Source organism: Harpia harpyja, chromosome 1, assembly GCF_026419915.1.
Source record: "Harpia harpyja isolate bHarHar1 chromosome 1, bHarHar1 primary haplotype, whole genome shotgun sequence".
Lineage (NCBI taxonomy): Eukaryota > Metazoa > Chordata > Aves > Accipitriformes > Accipitridae > Harpia > Harpia harpyja.
Genome location: NC_068940.1, coordinates 54,435,757 through 54,460,511, shown reverse-complemented (window position 1 = coordinate 54,460,511; position 24,755 = coordinate 54,435,757). Strand labels below are relative to the sequence as shown.

Genomic DNA, 24,755 nt, shown 5'->3' with positions numbered 1-24,755 from the left:
GGAATGTGTAGAGATTTATTTAAGATGTTGTGGTGCCCATTCTTTGGGCATAAAATAACCTCACTAGCAAAGTATACATGCCAAAGGGAAGAGTGAAGCCACAGAAAGCAGAACTATTTATCACATGCTTGGTCTTGGGTTGAAATATCTTTTTTTAAGAGATGCTGGCAAAGGTTTTATATAAAATGCAGTTGTTACATATTTTCAAACATTCCTGAATGATGCCATCCAGCATCACAAAAAAATTGAGTTCATGTCTGAAGTGAAGTTACTAAAAGTGTTCCATAATAATGAGACTACATTAGTCATAGTCACTAATCAAAGATACACAGTAAACCAGCAAATCTTATAAAAACTAATAAGTTATGAATTTCATGGTAAGGCATTAGGAAAGACGAGAAAAAATTCTGAGAGCCAACACGGGTTGCTTGATTGAAAAAGCTTAGGAACCGCCTATCTAAAATACTATATAGATTAAAAAAAGTAGGATATCCATTCTTGATTTTTAAGGCATATTAAAATATTCTAAAGAAAGTATATTTTATGCCCTGCGCTCTTAAATTATAGAGGAAGATGATCAGCTTAGATTTGTTTTCAGAAAGACAAAGTATTATATATTTATGAAGTACGGATTACTCTCAAACACCTTCTGCATAGGCACAATCACACCAGGAGAGACCAAAAAGGAGGGTGGAGACGTAACAGTGGAGGAAGAAAGAAGTTCAAGTCAATGTTGAAAACTGGGCATGGACTGACAAGAGAGATGGGGAAGTCTGGGAGCCATGGTCCTCCTCCCTTCCACTCCCATTCATTAGACAAAATGGATACATAAGGTCATTCACACAACTCAAAGAGAGCACTTGAGGCTTAGTGGGGTTTAGGGCCCTAGGGACAGAATTTCTAGTAAATGGTAAAATACCTGTTGTAGAGAATACTGTTATTCTTATTTTGTAGAGAGGAAGTCAGCAGAGGCAAGGTGAGCAATCTTCTCAAAGCCAGTGAGCTACTATCAGAATGAGTGTTCTTTATCAGTAACAATAAAAATGTGAGCTCCAGGGCTTGTTCACAAGAAATTTCTCAAATAATTGAGGCCAAAAAAGAACTGGACATAAGCAGTTACAAAAGGGGACGTATAGATATACTCCAAGGGAAAAGAAAAGCAACACACACAAATTGAAGAGCAAATAACTGCCCAGCAAGGAGCCTAAAGAACATACTTGTTGCAAGATTTATTCAACTATTTTATCTGAGGGACTGGTAATTTTAACCTACATGAAATGTTGTTTGAAATAATTATTCTGATTTCACAGTGACAATGTAGAAGAGAAATGAAAAAAGGAGGGGAGGGAACCTGAGAAGAGGACTAACTGAGCAGCAAAGAAAAAAGAGAAACAGTATTGCCTGGCTTTTGGTTCCAAGTTCATCCTCGTGGCCATACTATAGTCTGGAAAAATTCCAAGTCCTGAGAAGTGGAAACAGAACAGGTAGGTTGAAACATTAGGAATGCTTAGCAACTCCTTCATATTTTAACCTCATCCTTACACTCCAAAAGAGAAAAATATCACAGAGAAAAAGGAACTGAATTATAATTTGATTAAATGGAATGTAAACTGTAATTTGAAAACAAAGGGCGATGCAATTTGTTGCGTAGTCACACAACATTCCTCTTGGATTTGAAATTCACCGGCAGCAGTTCCACCCCTTTTGAAAGTACAGTCTGACGTCTGGGCTGTTCAGCCTGAGCAGCTGCTAGAGCTACAAAGCCTTTTTCATCCTCTGCCAGGATGGGAGTGATACAGCTTCCCAACCCATTTAGGATCCTGTGTTTTTCTTTTCATGCTATCCTCGTTCTGCTTCAACAGAGTACTGCAGAAAGAGAACTGAAGTTTGTGGTTGTAGTAAGTAGATTTGTTTTCTATTTTGTTGTGGGGAATACAAGGAATTTGATATAGCTGTCAAACAAGTTGTGCAGTTGCTTTGCCTCTTTTTAGACAGAAGTAACTACTGCTGCCCTTTTGCTTACTGAGTTTAAAGACTTTACTTAAAGAAGATAAAAATGCCTCTAGTTATAAGAATTTTCATCTTGTAACCCCTAGTTATTATTTGAAGATAACTGAACAGCTTAGGTTTGTGGTAGATGCATTAGTGCATAGGAGTTAAGACAGAGATCTGAGGTCTAAGTTCATCTGCTCTTGCTTAATTTAGCTGACGCTCTGATGCATAGCCTGAGAGCTGGCGATTATGGCCTGCCTTCTCTGTGCTTGGAAGCCGAAGCTTATGATGTTACAGAAGTTACTACAAAACCAAAAGTATTTTCCATTTCAGAATAACTGAATTATCACAGCAGGATACTGAGAAACAGAAAAGGGCATTTTTATGTAGAGATTTGAGATAGATATTGCATTAACTGCAGTTAGGTTGAAAATGGACTGTAATCAGTTTTTTGCTGGGCCATTTCTTATTTTAAAGTAACTAGACACTACTTCAATGTCACTTTCCCCAATACCTCAGGAGAGATTAATTCAATGAAATAGTTTGGATCGTGAATGTTGCATCATAGTCCTTTTCATTCTAATTTCTTTTTTTAGTAAGAGGTATACTGATAAAGAATAGTTAGTCTAAAGGGATATTTTCAATACAAAGTTGCGGGGATTGGAATTCACATTTACAAATAGGAGTTTTAAGATCATCTTCTTCCACCTTTCTCTGTTTGAAACTTTATGTGCACATACAGGTAACAGACAGAAGTACAGTGTCCAAAACATATCGTGTAGCTCTAGATAAAGTATTTCATATCTGCTTGTCTATTGGCTGCATTGTAGATGTGCCACTTGGAGAGAGGCCAGAGTGCACAGAAAAAAACAGTTCCTACTGCTGAGGCTTATTATTGCTCTATCAGACACTATACATGGCAGGGACTGAATGCTAATTACAGCAACATTCTGTGTATAGCAATATACTTTAGTGTTGCTTCAATGATAAGACGACATGGATGAAATCAGGCAGTCAGCAAGCCTTGGAGAATTAACTCTTTGAAGGGAAGGAGTCTTTTATTGAATTGCAGCTGTTATTGTGTTCTAACAAGGAATGGTTTTGCAGAGAGAGTTACAGGAAATGCTCACCATTATGGAGACAGAGGCTTCCTATCCAAAATCAGCTGCTTACCACAACTATGCAGCCACCTTCCCCCCTATCAAAAAAAAAAAAAAAAGATAGCACTTTATTTATTTATAGGGTAGCTTATCACAATTAATATTAAAATAATAGGTAAATTTCATTTAAACTGTCGTCTTTTTATCCCTGATACTTTTCCTCAGACTGACTAATATCTGCCTAAAAAGTTACAGTAGACTTAATCTTATTATCAACATACATCTCTTTTCTCAAGGCATGGTTTCTGGGCATGCAATTGAATTTGCCTTCTGAACTCACTGATTGAATTTTCATGGAACAGAATTGCTAGCATAAATAAATAGGATAGGAGTTGGCCCAGAACATTTCACTGATATAATGGGATGTAATGGCTACAATCAAGGTAAGTCTAAAAGGCATCTTTCTGAGGTAATTTAATAGCCATTTTCCAGCTGTACTCTGTAAGTTGCTATGTTTTTTACCTGAGAGTATTACTGCATTGTGAAAATGTGTCATAATGAGTTTTTTAAAACTTTCTTAGCAGAATTGCACAATATAAAATGCATCTGCAGGGGAGAAAAAACAGACAAATGTTCCCTTTTGCTCACTTCTAGAATTGCGCTACGCTCTAGGAAAGTGCCTTGCTCTCTCCTCACACTTTCCTTCTTTGTGCTGATACTGTGTGCTTTATTACTGGCCGCAAGTCCTTTTGACTGAAAAACTCTAATTAAAGCCAATTTGCCAAAATGCTATTTTAATTTTCTCACATGTAAACATTAGCCTTCACCATACTTCTTATGCACAGAATTTAAACTAGACATAAGAAAGGAAAATAGGAAATATGTAGGACCATCGAGTACCCAAGTAGAAATGAAATACTGATTTATTGTATAAAGAAGTTCTGACCTGTAACTTCTGCCTCCACACAGGCACTCGTTTCACCTGTCATATACACAAAGAAGTGTGGTTTCTGAGGTACTGTGATTTCATTATGTCTTTCTTCTTGTAACTCAGGATAGGAAGTGTTGACTGAGCATGTTATCTATTTGTCTAACCAAGCCAAGCCATCTGAAACCTTGACTAAACATGCTCAGTATTTCTGCATCAGTGGCTTCCCTGAACTGGCAGCATGACTGGTTCCATTTCTCTATTGTTTCTTCATTCCTACTGCTGGCTTCAAAGTAAGAAATCTTTCTGTCTGAAGTTGAGTCTGTCAGTAAAAATGTCTGTAAGAGGCTCACTATTACTCAGAGACAGATAATTCATTGTAATTCATGGCATTTCTGAATGAAGATGTTATGTATACTACATATGCCATATTCTCAGTTGACCCTAACCTCCGCACCAGTTTTTCTCCAATATGATTTTTCACCTGACAACAATGTAAGCAAATGCTGGGCAAAGTGAGTCATGTGGCCATTTCCATCTGAAGTGATGCCCCTCACAAAGTTACAAAGAGCAAATGGGAGAACCCAGACACCAAATCAGGTTCAAGCTGTATTAGAGTTGAAGGAGAGGGTATTTGGTAACTATCCATTTATTGCTTTTGAGAACTGACTGAGGTGAAGCACTTCAGATAGAAGTGCTGAGATTAATATACCAAACAGGTGTGCTTTGCTCTTCTTGTGTACATCCTCCTTGCCCTCCCTTCCTTCTTCATTTCTAGTCTTTTCACTTTTTATGATGCCTCCTTGTTCCTCTTCTCGCATCCTGCCATGTTCTATGTCTTCTGAAAGGTCAGGAAGCCAATCTGTAGGCCAGGAGTAATAAATGCTGCAGCACACATATTTTTAAATGAATTTGAAGGATCAACTCCTTTTTAACAAAATCCAAATGATGAGTGTTGAGAAATACATATTGATGAGCAAGGCAAGCTTTGCAGGGATACATTTTCTTTCCCTAACAGTATCAGGTGTTCTAATGAAAAAGACAAACTTTCACATACACAAACTCTTCTTGAAGTTATAAATTAAAAAAAAAAAAAAAGTCTCCTAAAATGTAACTATGACTGAAAAAGAGCCTTTTTGGTTAAGTGGTCATTCATAAGGTCATTGTTTCATTTCCAACTGCAACTGAAGCAAGGTCATTTTCAGAAGTAGGTTTGAGCACAAACAAAGACCAGTTGGCTGAGAAGCTTAGTCCTTCAATTCCTAAAACCAGGGTTCTGCTCTTAGAAGTATTTATTTCTTTCTTGCTACTTCCAACTTAGTGTTAATATCATATTTATATGTCACTGTGCAATGAAGATGCAGAAATACAAACAAGGAACTGAACTTTTTTTCTATTTTGTGTGAACTTAAAGAAGCTGTGCTGCTTTTTAGAAGAGAACACCCTCCACTGCTTCCATTTCTTAAGGTTACAAAGAAAGAAAATATTTTTCTTTACATCTCCTGCTCCCACATATATTTGAAAATCTTTTGATCTTGATCTCTTTTGCCCTTTCACCAGTATTTAAAATCTAACACATTTTCAGTAATTTTTCACTAATAAAAAGGGCATTTTTATTAGCCAAGTATTGATCCATTGCTACATATTGCCTAAAAAAATCATGTCAGTCAGTTTGAGCAACTGTCAGTTACTCATAAAAATGCTTTTCTGTATAGCTGGATAATTTAACAAGAAAGTATGCAGCTACATGTAATTGGGAATTTAACCTTCGTTCTTTACAGAGGCATCGGCTTGTCCAGAAAAGCTAATGAATCCTACCTGACACCTATGTATGTCAGCGTGTCAAAACACCAAAGAAATAAGCAGTAACACAAAAGTCCTTCTCACTCATTTTTCTTGTATGCAACTGAATCAATCACCAGGCAATGTAGCTCTTTACCTATTCTCCTGTTCACTAGAGGTGCAGTGAGAACCAACTGAGGTTCCAGATTAGTAAGAAAAGACATGTACAGATTTAAAAATTGCATAGAGAAGCAAAAATAAAATATTTAAGAAAGATCTTATGGACTACTTTGCTGTACTTGAACTCAGAAAAAAAAGGTGGTTTTTTCTTGAAACTGTGCAGTTTCATGTTGATCTCATGTTGTTGATGATAGTGAAAAAACTCCTTGATTTGCTGAAAAACACTCATTTCAGGTTGGCCACATCTTCAGTGAAATTCAACTAGCAAAGCAGAAAAATAATAAGCAGTTTTCTACATGGTTCTAATGGTAACATCTACTCTAGCAAACTTTGCTGTCTGTTGTAGAAAATGAACAGAGGGAGAAATCCAATTATCTTTGCCTTTAAAGGATAGTATTTTCCATCTCTGAAGTACCTGCTCTAGCACAGGTTTCTGCACATTAGTAAAAAAAGTTGATGAAAAGGGTGTGTGTTGTAATTAAAACATTAAGCCACACTGCTTGTGTTTACTTTGGAAAACATAAACATAAAACACCTCCCAGTGGGAGTGGCAAACTAACCAGCATGTACAAACCTCTCTGATGTTTGGGCAAGAATGATGTGGCTTAATGAGGCAATGGAGAGTATTAATTATAAACAAGCTATATACCAGTGAGGTATTATAGAATAAATGTCATTTTATGAACAAATATACCATGCTTCCACATTGTCACTTTATTCTGCAAAGTCAGGAATGAGGTTGGTTATGTGAACATTGATACAAACAAAAGTAACTTTTACAACAGTTTGGATCAGCATCCTGGAAGATTGTCTGGAGCCCTGTGAATTTGTGTTCCAGCATTTCCTTTCATGTGAAACTTTTGTGGACTTCATTTTTCTAAGCCCATGACATACTTAGGGAGGGTAATTCAGAGTTTTTCAGAACTATTTAATCTAGGTTTGGCACTTCCTTTGTATGCTGGAACAAAAATACACAAAGGCTCATTTAAGGTTTCTGATGTAAAAATTATATGACTGAACATATCACACTAATATTCACCATGCTGGAGTGTCCAGGATAGGAAAGCGACCAAACTCTTTGCTCTCACTGAATTTAACAGAAAAAAAATCCTACAGACTTTCAAAAATATTTTCATACATGTATGTGAAAGTATTAATAAATATTAAGTAAGCTAACTGTAAATGTTTATACTTTTTCATCTTTATAATTTAGGATGATTGAGAAATCAAACATAAGATCCATGTGTACATGGAATTACTTTTAAAGATACTGCTATGAAAAAAGCAGTTACCAAAAGTTTCAAGTGCCTATGCCAAAGTAATTAAATACTCATATAAGCACATCAGTAACTGGTTTAATATTCAGAGGTGCTGAGTGTCCAAAATTCAGTCAGATTTCTTGTCTAGGTGCCTAGTTATGGATGTAATCTCAGCATTAACATCTTGGCTGACTAATTTTATGTTCTAGGAGGAAGAATCATCAGGCTCATGCCCACTAAATTGCTATATAATTATACCTATTCTTGTGTGTAAAGAATGTACTCCAATCCCACTTGACTAGTTTCTGCAGACTCTCAAATATTTTTATTTGAAAAATGGCACTGGAAGTATAACATATGCTTGACTTCTAGCTAGGTAAGAAAGGAATGTTAACAGTAATTAACTCGAATTTTTTTATTGGTAATATTGTTAGGTTTTCCGACATGGTGACCGAACACCAGTTGTAAACTTTCCAACTGATCTACACAAAGAAAGTGAATGGCCCCAGGGATTTGGACAACTTACCAAGGTATGTCGACTTTCTTAGAAGAACTTATATATGCTACTAAAATAGGAAGTAGGCAGATTTTTTTTTATGTGTGTCTAAGAAACATTAGCAAATCCAAGTACTGATAGTTGGTATTAGCAATACCCCGTAATTCATAAACATTTTTGCAACATTATTCATCCAACTACTGTTAAATTGAAATCTTGTTCATCGTAGCTTTATAACTATCTTCCTAGAAGCAACAACTTCCTGATAGTGTGTCGGCATTCAAATAAATGGCAAGTTTAAACATTGTCTGTACTCTTAACATTGATGAAGTTCTAATGAGCATTAAGCCCTGGGCCCTGTGACAGGGTAAAGGAATGACACCTGCCCACCAGGTCAAGCGATGAGTCCACATCTCGTCATTTGACTGGCAACCACCTACTCACAAAACAAGGGAAGTCTTGCAGGAGAAGGCTGCTTCTGGGGACAATGTGACTTCTAATAAAGTTGCTTTCAGCCCAGAGTTTCACTAGGATGCACTGAACCTACTTCTTGCTCTGGCATTTCAACATCAAGCTGTAGCTCTTCAACTGTATTTGACATATGAAATTCTGGAACAAAGAGAGGCCAATGCATTTCCTAATAATACTTCATTATTATGCAGAAGAATGAATCAGAGACAGTTCAGCATTTAGTGTTTGAAGTGAGGCTTGAAAGATCTGTAAAATTCAGACACTCAAACAACACATTACTATTGCCAGGTACACAGCTTATGTTGTAAGAAGAAAAAAAGTTTCTGCTTTGGCACAGGTTTTTTTTTTAGAGCGTTTTGCTATCTTATTATCTTTTTAGCAACAGTAGTAAGAATGTACTTCTCTGACAGCTGAAAGTTAAAAATTTCAGCCCACAGCTTTGGAAATTAGTAACAGAAGACAGTGTGCAATCTAAGACAAATGCAGGTGCACCAAGGCAAAGATGGAAGGACATCACTTAAGGCATGAAATGCAAGCCACAGATTTATCAGGTTGATCAAATAGCAGAGCAATGACAATAATAAATACTAGGTTATCAATCCTCCTTTCTCAGCTGTCACTAACTGACATACGTTGTAAAGAACAATGTTAATCATGAATAACTCCAGGAGCATCTACAGAGCTACAGCACTGTGGAAACAGTATTTGTATAGAATCAAGTGCATTGCCTTTCCTGTAGCAGATGTTGGAGTCTTAGCATTTCAGAATGTATCATTTTTTCATAGATATAAATGAGTATTTCTGTTAAAAATTCTAGATCACCTACAACATATACAGTACATTATACAAATGGCTAATGATCACTTAAAAACTGATTGCTGAAGACAAAAAAGAAAATAGAAAAGAAACTTCTACATTAAGATTCTCCAGTTACCTTAATCTAATAGTCATCTGTATGCTTGCCTCGCAGACTGGAATGCTGCAGCTATTTGAACTTGGACAGTACACGAGGGAAAGATACTCCAACTTTCTGAACAGCACATACAACCGGCAAGAGGTATATAGCAGAACTGTCTGGAGGACATTTCTCTGGCATAGAGGAACTATGGACTTGTGCTAGATAAAAGCACATTATCATATTCATTTCATTAATGGAAAAATTAAGGTAATAGAAGAACATTTTTGAAAGTCAGGCTTTTATGTCAAGGTAAAAACATAGACTAAAGCCTAACTTTCAGCTCCTACATTCAGTTAGGGTCTTCCACTGCCCAGTTTTCCAGGACTGAACAGCTCCAAACCACTGAATGAATTGGGAATTTATACATAGTGACCCAATATTGTTCTACCCTGTTGAAAGGTGAATGCATATCCAGCCATGTGATGGGCCATGCTCACATACTTCTTCCTGTAAAAGAGAGGTCTAACAGTTGTTTGGATGTGCTTGTCATACACTACAGATCCATCGTGGGGCAGATACCACTACCATTTTGGCCTATACATGAGGGATGCATTGATAGGAAGGCATAAAAGACTATAGCTTTGCCATGCTTCCAAGAGATGTTTATGGTTTTAAGTGCCTTAATTCCTGAGGTATAGCAGATGAATCATAGAATCGTTTAGGTGGGAAAAGACCTTTTAAGATCGTCAAATCCAAAAATAAACCTAACACTGCCAAGTTGACCACTAAACCATGTCCCTAAGTGCCACATCTACACATATCAATGTTCCTCTGAACCTCAGAAGATGGAGAGCTTCCTTCTTTTAAATCATGCTTTCTTATTCTTCTTAGTTCAGTCTGAGGGTTAGATTCCAAACTGAAGGATGCTTTGGCAATTCCATTTATGCAAATGAAGTAGGGCCCTAGAAAGCTGAGTTATGGTTTCACTGTTTTGACTTCATGCAAAAACATAAAACTGAAAACGAGAAGCCAGGATTGATGAGTTGGGTAAAATTTCCTTATTATTTTTATTGTTTCCATTTTATTTTTAACTCTTTGCCATTCTATCTTCAGTTTTACATCCAAAGTACAGATTATGATCGCACCATTATGAGTGCCCAGTCATACCTTTCTGGCCTCTTTCCACCAACTAGCAGCCAAATTTGGAACCCTGAGCTTCTCTGGCAACCCATTCCAGTTCATATTTTGCAAAAATCAACAGACCGGGTGAGTACTGGCTGGACACTTCCTATAACACCTCAAACTTTTCCAGAAGCAAAAAAGAGAAAAAAGGGGGAAAAAAGTTTAAAAATATTTTCTATTCTTTTTGAGTTCAATCTAATAGAAAACATCAACTGCAGCTACTGGCTGACAAGCATGTCATAGGTCAACTGTAATAGCTGCATGAAAATCCTCCTTCTATAGTTGCAGAATACCTGAATTGTTGTCCACACTACCATTTTCTTCAAGGTACAGCTCTAACATTTCTCCTGGCAGGGACACTTTTGGACAGTATTATAGGGAATTTGCCCTAAACCTTTATAGAGAACAAGTGCTTTTCTAAGCACCAATCAGCTAGACAGACCTCCCCTGCTTGGCAAGTTTGTTCCATAGTTTATTCAAGGAATGGAATTTTCACCAGCCACAGTAATGACCTCTCAATTATTACTTTCCTATTCTGGTAGCATTCAGGCACCCTAATTACAGACGAGGGCCCTTTTATGCTCAGTGCTATACAAATGTTTAATGAAACCCTAGCACTTGCCTTGTGGTTCATAACAAGAGCAGACCTACCGGAATAATAGGTCTTGCAGAAGTTTTACTGTGTGTAGCTCTCTCTGGCTGACTCAGGTTTAGATCGTAATTTCACTGGCTTCTGTGGCAAGGACTGTGTAAGGAACAGTGTGTTGAACAAGGATAAAAAGTTATGGAGTGTAATGACAGAAAGGCTAATTTTCTTCTGCCTTTGAGGACAGAAGTTGACTTTAAGGAAATGTATACAAAAACCCTATTAAATAACTGCCTGTCCAGTCACCAATATCAGAGGATGGACCCTGTCATTAGGGATGGCCGCACCTGCCTCCCATTGGCATTCCTCCATTCTTGGAGGCCGTGCTTGAAAGCAGGTACATAGAGAAAGGGTTTCCACAAGCTGGATGAGGCACAATGTGATTCAGCTTGAAACTTAACTCTTTCCTTGAACAGAAAAGAATACTGTCACTGTTATTTAAATATGGGATACTAGGGGAAGTTCTTTCACCAGAAGACCAAAAAAGCATCAAAGTGGTCAGAGCTTTGGCCAGATAAAACCTCAAGGCCCTTAGGGTAATCACAGTGCAGTGCAATAACCTGTTTGGAGAAGGCAAGCTCATTTGTAGGAATCTCTAGTACGTCATCACTTCTGCAGCTGCTTCAGGAGTAGGAATTGATGTTTCACTGAAACACGCCTCTGCTGCAACTCAAAATTCCTGTTAAATATGCAAACCACCTGGAAAAAACATTGTTCCCTTGTTAAACCAAGCAGATGTTTGAGGGTGTTGTCAAGCCCTAAGTAACACAAATTGGGAAACTGAGGCCAAATACAGTCCTGTAAAAAAACCTAATCACAGTTTATTTTTCAGCCACTGAGATCTATCAAGACCTGACAGGCAACAGTACTGAGTAATGCTTAATGAGGCCAAAGGGAGTGGCTTAATTAATAACACCTAGAGGGGGTAATTAAACCATACAGCAAAAGAAACATTTGTTATTGTGTAATTAAACAACATTCTCCAGTTTCATATTGCAGCTTTGAGCCTTCACCCTCCAGTGTGCTGCTGTTACAGAAAAAATGCACCCTTGGAAATCTGTCCAAGTGAAAGTGTGCTGGTGTGAGCTGGTAGCTGCTGCAAGCTTCACGTTGATAAATCAAAGAGAAAAGAGACGCACTGGAAGCGCAGTCTGCTAATGCTCACCCCAAGACAGAGTAGACCTTCTTGCACATACATAAGCCATAGATATTAAAGTTAATTTCTCCACTGTATATTAAGTCAGTTCCTCGAAATTATTTGGTTATAATATTAGTGCTGGGTAAAAAATGCTTTAGTGGTGTGACATAAAGTGCTGAACTAGCACAAGCTTATTTTGTTCATCATAACTTTTTACTGACACTTTATGCTGGATCAGGTATCATCTGTCCTTCTGCAAGTGGCATAAGGCATATTTGCCAAAGCACAGTTTGATGGATGCATACATATTTACACATGGTTCAGATCAAATATGTACTATCAGGTGATATCTTAATGTATAAACTTGCAGGTATTAAAAGTGAATGATACCCTTAAACAAGAACAGAGCCATTAGGCTCATAGCTTTTTGATATTTCAGGAGCACAGTTTATTTGTTTTGAGTTCTGTCCATTAAGTGGTACTTAAAATGCTTACCATAATATACTGGTTACCTCCAAAGACATGAGAGCAGGATGTGTAGATGCAGAAGCAATTCAGATTCCAGTACCAGGTGGAGTCGAGCTGCAGAAATTAAGAGGGAAATGGTAGCTTTTTTAAATTCCTGATCATCGATCCTAATCCATTTCTCAAAGCAATCCCCTGACAGATATGCATAATTGCTTTTTGCCAAAATCAGTTAAACTGAGAGAAATTAAGCTATTATAGCCACAAGTAGCTACTGAAAAGTCAAGTTACCACAGTACATTGCTTATGTTAACTGAATTCATGAACAAGGTACCCAAACAAACCATTGTGGAGTAGCTGTAGCACAGCCATGAATCTATCTAATAAATATTACACCAGCAATCTCTCTTGTTTCAGAGGCTGCATTTTCCTCTGCCTGACTGTCCCCTTTTTGATGAACTTCAGAATGAAACACAAACATCTAGTGAATTTCAAAATAGAATACAACCATACATGGTAAGACAAAATAAAAAGGAAAAGGCAAAAGAAAAAGGAAAGTAACTAATATGTAGAAGTTATGGAATTGCATTGTCTCCTTTTGCTAAAATTAAAAAATAAATAAATGCAAAAAAAATTTTAAAAATCCTGAGAACTCTCTTAAAATAAGAAATTTAGGCCAAAATGATCAGAAAGTATGTTTTATATGCTTATACATTTCTCATACTTTTCTATATTAATCTTTCGAAATGTGAATTTAACATTAATTTTCTGAGACTATTTGGAGCTGCATATAATTAAAGTTCCATGATCTGAAGGGAGAAGAAATTTCCATTTTTACAGGGTAGCACAAAACCAGTTCTAAAAAATCTGATAAATTTGAAACTTGGGAAGGTTTACGCCTTCGTGCTGTGATTTTCTGAAGTTGACACTGCAACAGAGAACTAAAGCAAGCCCAACCAGGCGAACACTCTGACTTATGTAAATTTCTCTGAGATGCATTTTGGAGCCATCACAAGACATGCTTCTGTTTTGCCCTGACACAAATCTTCACAGTCAGAGATTCAAAATTTCCCATTCCAGTGCTGCAGCAGGATGTAGGTACACAGATGGTATACCTGCCTCAAGCAACCATGTTCTTCTGGATAATAATTGCTCTAGGTAGTAGTTACTGCTGCTCTTTTGTTTGCCTACCATGCACTTCGTAATAGCACTACTGCACAAATAAAGCAGGCGTCTCATGTTCCTCATACCCTGACTGTACCTGTACACATTCTCTCAAAGTCACTTCAGACTTACTGCTTGGGCTAAACCCAACATTTTCCTTTTTTGGTTTAATTCTATCTTTCTGCTAGCTCAGCTACTCTGGTCAGCCTCCCTCACATGCAATAGGAGATGAGTTCTGACTTCACAGCTATCCTCTCAGCTACTAGTATGAAACAGGTAACATGGGAATAAAGGATATTAAGGAGTCCCTTTATTCTTCTGTGGTAGCATGTAGCAAGAATCCCTATGGGAACTGTAGTGGAACTATTACTTAGATATTCAGCTCCCTGTCAATGGCAGAAGGAAAACCTAGTTTCCTTTTCAATTTCTTTTTGCCTCATCCTGAATATTTGCCTCAGCTCTCTTTAATTTTCTATTTTCTCCTCATCTTTTTTCTCATGTTCCTTTTCCCGTAGTGCCTTCCTCTTCCTTATATCTGAAGGCTTGAGGTGACTGAGGCAGCCTCCTGGAGCAGTCAGAAGAGGGAGAGAAGAGTGCAGCAGAAAGAGCACCAGACTTATCCATAGCAGGGCTGAGAAAAAGCAGTGTCTGAAATAGAGATCAGTACCTTGAAATAGTTACAAAATGAAATCTGCAACCAAAATCTTCTGCTACAAGGGTTTCACCTGTGTAAAGTTAAATACTACTGTGTTACCAGGTTGGGTGCTAATGAATCTGTATGCGTATATGTTCCATATGTATTGAGTATTTGTGGTATATTCTTCACTTTTTTTCCCCCCAGGATTTTTTACAAACAGTGGCAGTTAACACAGGACTTGAACTAAATCATCTTAAAATACTGGACAATTTCCAGCTCTGGAATACATATGATACTCTACACTGTGAGGTAATAATAAGACAATAGAGGTCGGGAAAGAATATAACTCCTAAGTTGGGTTTCAATTAAACCATGATAATGTGGTTTCATAGGAATGAGTTGCCTTCTCTCCTGGATTTGTTTTTTCGTTGGGTTTTTTTTATTATTTGAATTTAAGTTCTAATTTAGCGCATTGGTAAAAGATAACCCAAAAACATGGTTTACAGCTTGGGAAACTGTTGTTTCCATTTGATGTTTTATTCTGAGGCACCAGTATCAAAATCCATTCCCTTTATTCCCTCATTTTCTTTCCCAATATGCTGCTGTAGAATTATTTGAGCATGCTGCCTAGGACATATTTATGATTTTTAACAGGAAAATGGAATTATTCACTTTAGCCTATCAACAGCTAAACATCAAAATACTTAGATGTTGAAAATCAGAGGTAAGATTATGATCTATCAGATAGAAAAATTAGATGATGATTTCTACCAGTGAATAAAATCAGTCTAGCCTCAAGCATGGGATGATTCCATTTGGCCCCAGTCATTATCAGCAGCACATGAAGGCTGTTGAACATACCCTCCACATACTGAGGCACTTAAACACTGTAAGACACTGTCACTCTTACATGACTGTAGAGTGACACTTGTCTGTAAATGGACAGTGATGGAACTGGTATCTGGACAGCTGTATGGAGAAGGCAGGAAAAGTTGGGGCTAGGTTATACCCAGAAGACCCAGAGGAAAGGAAGAAGATAAGACATATGTCTGCAATCTTTCACACTCACAAAACCAAAACCATGTATTTCTATAGCAAGAACACATTATACCTACAAGGGATCCCCTTCACACAGGTGTTTCCCCTCTTCCCATTCACCCACTTCTGGTTGATCCCCATTCCCACAAAGTGTATTTCAGGGCATGCTCATGAGTGAAACCACACTGGGCAAAGAATTGCAGGATAGCCTCAGAGAGTCTAAATGTAGTAGTGTGAGGCTGGGCAATAGGATGATGGAACCCAGTAGAAGAAAAAAACACTATTTTGTTTTCCTTTATCACTAGGCTATTCACAATTATACTCTCCCTGTATGGGCCACCAAAGATGCAATCGACAAGCTGGAAAAACTGGCAGAATTGTCCTTACTGTCACTATTTGGGCTTTATAAAACAGAAGAGAAATCACGACTACAAGGAGGTAAATCAAAAAATGCATAGCTCTCAGAGAGGAGGAGACAATGCTTATGATAACATGCAACATCCTGTCACCTTACTCATGCAAAATTATTGATACAGAACCTTGATTTGTAACTACGGACGTTGGATGCCATATTAAGCATGAAAATATGTGCTGAACGCTGGCATCTGCATGGATGAGATACTGAAACAAGGTGTAAACATTAATGTCTTTAGTTATCCCATAGTTTTTAAGAGATTAGGATTTTGAGAAAGATTATAGAAATCCAAGGGAAAAAATCAAGCCTTCACGGGTATGATCATTACTTGTCTGATATTAGGTTAGATTAAGTTTAAGTTCTGTGTCTCGTTTATTCTAATTATTTCTTGATCTTGTTTTTCCCTTTGATGTACTGGTTATATATTGTGTCAAAACCTTGGCAACACATTGGTAGCTCTCTGAGAGACTGATATAAAGCTGCTCCAAAACAGTCTGATCAGAATAGAAGATAATTCGTGTTATGTCTATACTGCAAGTACTGGGACTACTGCTTAGCTCCAAAATTGGGGCCCATAGGCTATGCACATTCTGGCACTACTTCAGGACACAACCCAGACATTTATCATATGATCCCCAGGTGTCCATGAGCAGGAAACCCAAAAAAGTGAGCTTGAATATCTGCAGGATGGAGCGTTTGGGGCTTGGCTTTGTAATGCACCTACCCTGCAGTCTAGACCTAGGCTAAGAATTATTAGGCAGCCTCATCATCTTGGCATATACATCACTGGATCAAGCCATATAGTAATTACAGGCTCAGACCTGCATTAAAGCCCACTAGCTGGTAGCTGGCCATATCTTGCGGTCAGGACTTTTTTTTCTAGTGTTCATGGGTATACCAGTTATGCCCTTTTTCCCGCAAATGGTATAAATTGTGCTACAGGGAATTTCTGCTGCCCTTATCCCATTGGCTTTAGAATATCTCTGGTCTGGAGAAGGAGTACAAAAGAGCTTTAGAAAAGTGAAGAATTGATACTGTGTGACTTGTTGGAAGTAAACAGTTAAAAATATTTCTTCAGCATCTAGAGAGGAAGAGGTTAGCACAGCTGTCATTATTGCAACACTCCAAACAGACAAAAAATGATGGAGAGGAGGTCTCAGCACAACAGAACTGGAAGTGTCATTAGCCCCAGTTCTCAGGATAGTTCTAGATGATTTCTTGTAAATCCTGCCTCTTCACTTGACCCGGATGATGAATGATATATTTCACCTCTGTAGTATCTTCTCTCTAGTTATGAACTTTTAGTAAGCTAAAAAATGAGTATGAGGCTTGAGTAGATGTCTTCCATTTGATACACAAAATCTTTTGCCTTTTTGGTTTCTATGCAAATGTTATATCTTCATTTTCTTTTTCCTTGTTCCCATCTTTTTAAGGTGTCCTTGTAAATATTATTTTAAATAGTATTAAACAAGCTGCCAATTCTTCAAAACAAAGAAAAATGGAGGTCTACTCTGCAGTGAGTATTTTCATCTATCATAAATCTTGCTATGATTTTACCAGTAAAAGACCCTTAAAGAGAATAATCAGAGTCTTCCTGTAAGTTAAATGAAAGAGTAATATAATACAGTTCAATTCAGCTAACAAGCTGAACACCAGTATGTACAAGAACATAGCAGGAGCATGGATCTCACTTCAGTTTCAGTCAAATTGTACTTGGTAAAGAAAACTATGTATTTTATCATGCATTTTTTCTGTAACTTAATGGTGCAGTTTCTGTATGTTGCATCTTTCCTTAAGTGCTCCTGACCCAGAGATGCTGGCACATAGCAGAACTTCAGCTGCACCTCCAAACCCTTCCTCTGCTTAGAAAGGGATGATACAGCTGTGGATTCTTTTTTTATTATTATTTTAGAGGATGCAGAGGGCCATTTGGGTCAGACCAGGATCCACGTAGCTCATTCATTATCCTGTCTCTAACAGTGGCCAACAGCAGGGAAGAATGTGAGAATAATGCCAGCACAGAGTGATGCTTACCTTGATACAACCTTCCAGCAATCTGTGGCTTAGGGACTTCCTAAGATAGAATCTGTGTCTGTGTGTTGAATAGATCTTGACAGAATTCCATTAATTTATCTAATCACTTTTAAAATGCTTTTATACTTTTGGTTCTGCAACATCCTGTGGCAATGACTTGTGTGTTGAAAGAAAAAAAGTACTTCCCTTTTTTTTGAAACCTAATACTGATTTAGCTCCTTCCTAGCATTTGTATTGTGAGAAACAGGGAATAGTTATTCTTTATTCACTTTTCCTGGGTCACTCATGAATTTACTATTTTCTGTCACACCTCTTCCATCTTTCCTTTTCCAAGAGAGTCCTACCCTATTTAATCTTTCCTCATATAGAAACCACTCAATACCTTAAATCTTTCTTGCTGCCTTTTCTATGTGTTTTCTAGCCCTACTATATTCTTTTTGAAAAGGAAGAAGTGCATCCAGAATTTTCACTGCTGTTTTAATGCCTTGAGGCCAAGTATACTCTTATTTTTGAAACTGATCAGTCTAAAAAGTTCCAGATCCTGACTAATAATTAAAACATAGCTGTTATACTATAATATAAATAAGCCTAACAAATATGTATATAAAGATGCTTGCAAAATTTAGGCATCAAGGTGTTTGGACTTCCTTCCTTCAGCTCCTCCTCCTGGGTTACCCTGCAAGAGGAGGGCTAATGGGGAGAGGAAGAAACTGCAGGTGGGTGGATAACTGATTCCATCAAAATAGAAGCCAAACTGAGATTTTATTGTATAAGTCCAAACAAGAGGAACAATAATTTAAAAAGTTCTGGAGTGTGTGTTTAAGTGAGAAGAATAGGTTTTGTACACAACTATTTCTCTGGTATACTATCTAAAAACAGTACTTGTATCTTCACTTGAAATGCCGTAGGATATACTACCTTATACTGCCTTAATCTGACCTTGGAACCAAAAACGCTCCTGAAGGAAGGAGTAGCAAAATGCACTGAAAAACTATGATTTATTACTCAGACCATATCTTGCTTTCCCCCAGTATCTCCGTCTCCAAAATTTTGCCAGATGGTGTAAGACACATACTGCAGTAACTCTTTGGAAATGCCCCCTGCTGTCTGTTGTAATCTGTTAACATGTTTTTCCCAATGGAGAATATACTGAATATATTTTTATGGCCAAATTTACACAGGTTATGTTTTATCTTGATTTCCACTCCCTCTCTACTCTTGTCTGATTACTCTGGATAAATGGTAGTTGACTTAACTGACTTTTAAGGATGGATTTTTCTTTTTTTCCAATAGCATGACACCACAGTTGGGGCCCTCCAGATTGCTCTCAATATTTTCAATGGAAAACTGCCACCATACGCTGCTTGCCAGTTTTTTGAACTCTACCAAGAAAGCAGTGGGCAAGTATCTTCTTATCTATGCAAGAACAAAGAGTGTTTGCAATTTGGTTCCCCCTTCCCCCAAATAATTTTCCTCTCAAATACTGTGAGGAGATACAAATTCGTTTTAAACTGATACATAACTGAGCAGTCCACAGGCACAAAGTTATACTAAAACTAGAAAAAATTACGTTTGCTGGATGTGCATGTACCTGTGTACTTTGAAAGATGGGAAGACAACTGGCCTTGCCAGCTGGAAATAAATGGTAAAATAATTTTTCCTGATTCTTGAAATGTTAGCAACAACATTTCCAAGATATCTCATAAATCCCAAGGTAAATCAGTTGGCTTAGAAGAGCCTGGTGCTGTTGCCATTCAAGCAGCCTTCAGAAGGACCTTTTGAGCTGACTGGTGATCTGTGCAGTAATGTAACCAGCTTTGGCAAAGTGGGCTTTCACAAAATCTCCATTCTCAAAGAACAGGTTCTAGAGTAGGATGTTAGAGCCTGTCTCCAACATTCTGTCTCTAAATAGGAAACCTATTTAAGAACCTTTTTTTAAAAATCTTTTCAATGTTGCTAATCAGGCGATATAGCATTGAAATGCATTATCGGAATGACTCTTCAAAGGATCCTTACCTACTCACCCTGCCAGGATGCACCTCTTCTTGTCCACTTGAGAAGTTTGCTGAACTAGTTTCTCCTGTGATTACAGAAAATTGGTCAAAAGAATGTGGGAAGAAAGACAAAATGAAAGGTAGTGTAACAGCTTTGTATTTTCTACGTAAGACATGGAGGCAGAAATTGTATCAATGGCTCCAAACTTTGTACCTTTCACACAATAGATTTAGATGTCCACCTTTAACAGGTGTGGACCAGCTTTACTATGGACAGGGAAAGCTGATAGAAATTAAATTTCTCTGAAAATGTAAAGAGTAGACTTGCCCACCAGTGTGAAGGCAGTGCTATTATTAGCAGACTTACATAAGGAGCTACCTAAAGGCTATGGCCAAAACTACAGCTCTGCTTGTTGAAAATGTCTGACAGAAGTATGGATGTGGGTGCTATGCAAGGAGTCCTGTGTATGTTGGACACATCAGACCTTCTGCAGATGCAAAGCAAAAATGCCTTGCACACACACAGTAAGATTGATGCATCTGTATTTCTGGCACAGGTACTATGCATTGAGGATACCTTAACCTCCACTGTACAGACAGAGAGCAGCTGATCCATGCAGATATAGCAGCTATTTGCCTCAGACTACCAACAGCTGACAGCTGATAACCTCTTCCTGCCTGAATATTATTTCCAGGAGGGGAGTGAAGGGCAAGGCAACACATGCTCCTTTCCAATAGTCCTGGTATTTCCCCTTTCCTGCATATATTCAGTATTTTGCTGATCCCTGATGAAACTCCTCATTTGCATTAACTATACATGGTCCCTCTTGCCCTGTGAAAACGTAGGAGTAAGATTTACCCATGCACAGGAAGCTATCTGTGTATTTCCAGGATTGAAGTATATGTTTTTATACTTAAGTTGCATATGTCAGTAAATGCAGGCCATGTGATCTTGCCAGAAATGAAAAAATGTAACTATATTTCCATTGTACATATTTGTAATTAGACTGTTATCTCTGTATCTAAAAAGATATACATGTATGGCTTTCATTAACTCCCTTTTCCTTATTGTTTTTCCTTCACAGATATTTTTATCGGATTTGACATTGCTGTTGGCTTGTTGTTCATTTTTGACCTTGTACTGCTTTACCTCCTTTATCATTATGGACGCTGCAGGCGCAGAAACAATTACCAAGACATTTAACGGGGAGGTAAAGAAACGAAAGAGAGAGCAGCTAGACATCAAGCAATCCTTTAAGTTGCTTATATCCATCATTTTGCTCTGGCCAAATTAGTCTCCAAAGCATATTCAATAAATTTGAAGAGCTGAGGTATCTGTGGCCTAGCTCCTGAAAGACTAGACATCTGCAGTGAAAAATACTGTAGAAATACATTATTGTTAAGAATTTACTTTTGTAGGAGGATGGAATTACTCCAATTTATATCTTTAGGTTTTCTACTACTATTAATCACTCTTAAGTCAACCAGTGGGGTGAAGGGATGCTATTGCCTATGCTTTTTTTTTTAATATTGCCTATTACCATTTAGCCCTCTGCTGCTCAGTGAGTCTTTCTTGAAAATTGCAGCCTGTAATATTTTCCTTACTTCTTGTAAATGGCTATTATTTTGTTGATGCACAGGAAAATGTTTTCAGTAGGCAGAAGCTGCAATTACTGTGTTTAAAAGATTCATACCAGCACTTGGGCATATCGTTTCTGCATTTATTCATGCAAATCTATGCATGAGTTTTGACCTCGGCCTGCAGCTAATAAAGGTCTGCAGCCTGCTTTTCAGAGGAGTTAGTTACACTACTGTAGCTCTCACTGAAATTAGTAGAAACTGGGGGGAGCTCTGTCACATATGCAGGCATCAAGCAAGAAGCTTAGTGCAACAGTATCTTGGTCAGTGTCCACAACTTCAGTAATATGGATAAGTAAATACATTAAAATCTATTTTCTGTTGCTATGCTGCTTTCCTATTTTTCTGAGCTCCCAGTCATGAATGATTCTGTTGCTATGCTGCTTTCCTATTTTTCTGAGCTCCCAGTCATGAATGATTCTCTGCCCTGCATCTTTTTTCTACAATGCATCTGTTCTCTGTCCTGCTTCAGGTCCCTTCCATAATCTTATTTCTTTGAGTCACTCTTACAATAATTCCTCAAGCTATCATTCTGTTCATCACCTTTAATTTTAATTTACAATAAATACTTTAACTCCTTGCTCTGTTCAAATTCCCTTATGTTAGCAAGACATGCACTGAAAGTAAGAAAACAATGATTCTGCTTTTTGTATGTTGATCTCTTCTGTGCAATAGATTTTGTTTAGATTGTAAGGTCCTAAGGGCAGGGTATGTATTTCCATAATTGCTCTCTAGTATCATAAACTAGTGTCGTAAGCACTAATATTGCTGTATAAAATACTGCTTATTGTCATATGTTTCAAGGGCTGAATCAAGATTTTTTTATCCTGTAGTCCTGCAGAGGATACTGTGAATTACATTACCACGGAGAAGCCTTTTTAAAAATCAAGACAACTATACAGATAGGTGCCAACAGCAGGTTCAGCCCAGCAGATATAATGAGCAATCATGTGCTCAAGCTAATGGGTCCTGTTGAGGTGCAGAAGTCTAGAGAAGGCTGAGAGATGGAGCTGCTTAGCTCAGGCACAGCATCACATCAATGTGAATACACTGCTTCTGGACTGACTTTGACTCACATCTGTGGGTTGCAACTTGGAGCCCAGGAGCTTGGGTCAGCTACCATTGATCTAGAGTTCAGCCCTTAATATTACACATTTAAAATGTGATTTAGGTAGATGTATTGATATTAAATAGCATAAATCAAACAGAATAGCAAAAGTTTGTGGGAATATAGCACTTTCCAAACATCACTGCATTTTCTGGTAGTAACTTCAACTACTGAGGTGTCCACTTTTTGAAGCAGTATTTCCCACTCAGTAAAAAGCTTTTACTAGTATCCCTGACATTTCCATGTTATCTATTTTAGGAAATATCATAATCAAGTGATGGATTTGATTCTTACATGGTAAGGATCTTTTATTGTATAACAATTCGGGGCAAAGCTGTCAAAAAGATGAAAGGCTATCCTTAAATCACGTGTTTTGGATGTACAAGCTTCAGATTGTAACTAGTAGTTCTATCCTCAGTGCAAAAACTTAAAGGAATGTCTATATTGCTGTCAAAAGCATTACAGCAGTTCTAGGAAACAAGCCTCAGCTGTCTTGGTTACTACTAGCAGTGTACTGACAGTGGGCAAAAGCTCAGGACAAACTGTAAAACTGATCCTGGCTCCTGAATATACATATATATATATATATACTCAGTGATTACCTGATACTGAGCTCTGTATTACCATGGCCACAGCGCTGCTGGTACTCACTTAAGGATAGACTGAGTATGTCTTTTATTAGAGGCAGTCAGATGCTTAACAAGTGAAGATGTATCGTTGACTGATAATGTGCAGTAAGAACTGTTTTTGATATATTAGGAAGGCAGTAGGTTGCACTCCACAAGAAGTAGAATGGGGCATGTTTTCTCCAAGATTGCTTCTTACAAAAAAGAAGTACATCCAGACAGAAAGTAAAATGTGAAGTGTCTGAGGCATCTTTTGTGGTTTATGCTACTCCAAGCCTAAGCCGTTACAGAGAATTTCAGGAGGTGAGGCAACTCTAGCTGCGGCAGGAGCCGTCATGAAGTAATTTTATTGTAGGGACACCTTTTTGTTAACAGATAGTCATACCTGAAAATGTCCATGCACTTCCAGAAAGGATCCATTGAACACAAGTTACACAGAATGTAATGGATAGGTTCAGATGACGTAACCTAAGAATTAATGAAGGTACAATAAAGATGTAATACATTAGTTATGTAGGCCCTGAATCTCATTTACAGTAAAGGTGCTTTGTCTTGCTGTGATTAAATCAAGTATAATTTCTCCAGTGGAGTAAAAGGTTGTAAGTTTCAGACAAGCTTATGGCTTTTTTAATTTTTCAGCCATATTTTCAATTTGCTTAGTATAATCTGCAGACTGTTTGTGATTAGAAAGTATCTTGTCTCCAAGCAACTTGTAGCACTGCAATAAAGTACATTAAAGAAACAATTCAACATTTGCAATTGTATGTGAGTGAAAAATAATGGAGATTTCAATATGCCTAGAGTTTCCAGACAAAAGTGAATGTTCGGGTTTGCTCCTTCTGTAAGAACAGATTTTTAAAACACTAACGCTTTGACATGAATAACACTAACGATGACATCAAGCTCTTCCACTTGCCCTCTAGCAGTGACATCATCTGCCCCTACGATAATTAGGGTAGCAACTAGCAGCTCTGCAGCAGGGTTTTCTGGTGCGTATGGTAGACAGCAATGCATACACAGCACTTTCCAGCTAAGTCAGCAACAACCTCCTCTTACGGAATTGATTTCGTTCTGGAACTTGTTTATTCACAGTCCTGAATATCGTACACACTGGGTCAGCACAGCATAGCTATCTGACTTCCAGAGTAACACCAGCTCAGTCTGGAGTTCATGTTCATTTGTACCTGTAATGTAGGGACATTTGATCCAAATGATATTATTTCTTCTCACTTAAATACATTTTCTTAGGTGTGGCAAGATACAGAAAACAGAATAACAAATACACTCTATTAAAAAAAAAAAAATCTGTTCAGTCCAAAAACTCAAGTTTGGATAAAACCCCAAAGGACAAAGGTTATGATTCTAAATTTTTCTCCACAAACAAAAAATGCTAAAAATTCTACTCTATGAAGAAGAATAAAGATTTAAAGTGATGGAATTTGAGAGTGATTATGAGGGTAGAGGCTTGCTTATTCTTAGGCATATAACCTTGGCCCTTAGGAATCCATGTTGAGGTGATGTCAGCAATATTGCATAGGATTGTATTCTTGGCATGAAATAGCTG

The 24,755-nt window shown here is 37.6% G+C and overlaps 1 protein-coding gene across 4 annotated transcripts; it reads left to right on the top strand.

The window, feature by feature from the left end:
- The first annotated feature begins 1,704 nt into the window (after window positions 1–1,704).
- On the top strand, window positions 1,705–23,936 carry LOC128145286 (prostatic acid phosphatase-like). 4 transcript variants are annotated; one of them, XM_052795134.1, is made up of 12 exons: window positions 1,705–1,898; window positions 7,676–7,771; window positions 9,179–9,265; window positions 10,220–10,372; window positions 12,955–13,053; window positions 14,543–14,647; window positions 15,682–15,814; window positions 17,225–17,307; window positions 19,119–19,225; window positions 19,790–19,959; window positions 20,905–21,030; window positions 22,291–23,936. In XM_052795134.1, the coding sequence occupies exons 1-11, from the start codon at window positions 1,785–1,787 to the stop codon at window positions 21,021–21,023; spliced, it is 1,266 nt and encodes a 421-aa protein (XP_052651094.1). In that variant the 5' UTR covers window positions 1,705–1,784; the 3' UTR covers window positions 21,024–21,030; window positions 22,291–23,936. The 4 variants fall into 4 exon arrangements, with proteins under 4 accessions (XP_052651094.1, XP_052651105.1, XP_052651114.1 ...); XM_052795145.1 differs by lacking the exons at window positions 20,905–21,030; window positions 22,291–23,936 and adding an exon at window positions 20,377–20,749; XM_052795161.1 differs by lacking the exons at window positions 1,705–1,898; window positions 22,291–23,936 and adding an exon at window positions 4,078–4,107 and having other exon boundaries at window positions 20,905–21,822.
- The last annotated feature ends 819 nt before the right edge of the window (window positions 23,937–24,755 follow it).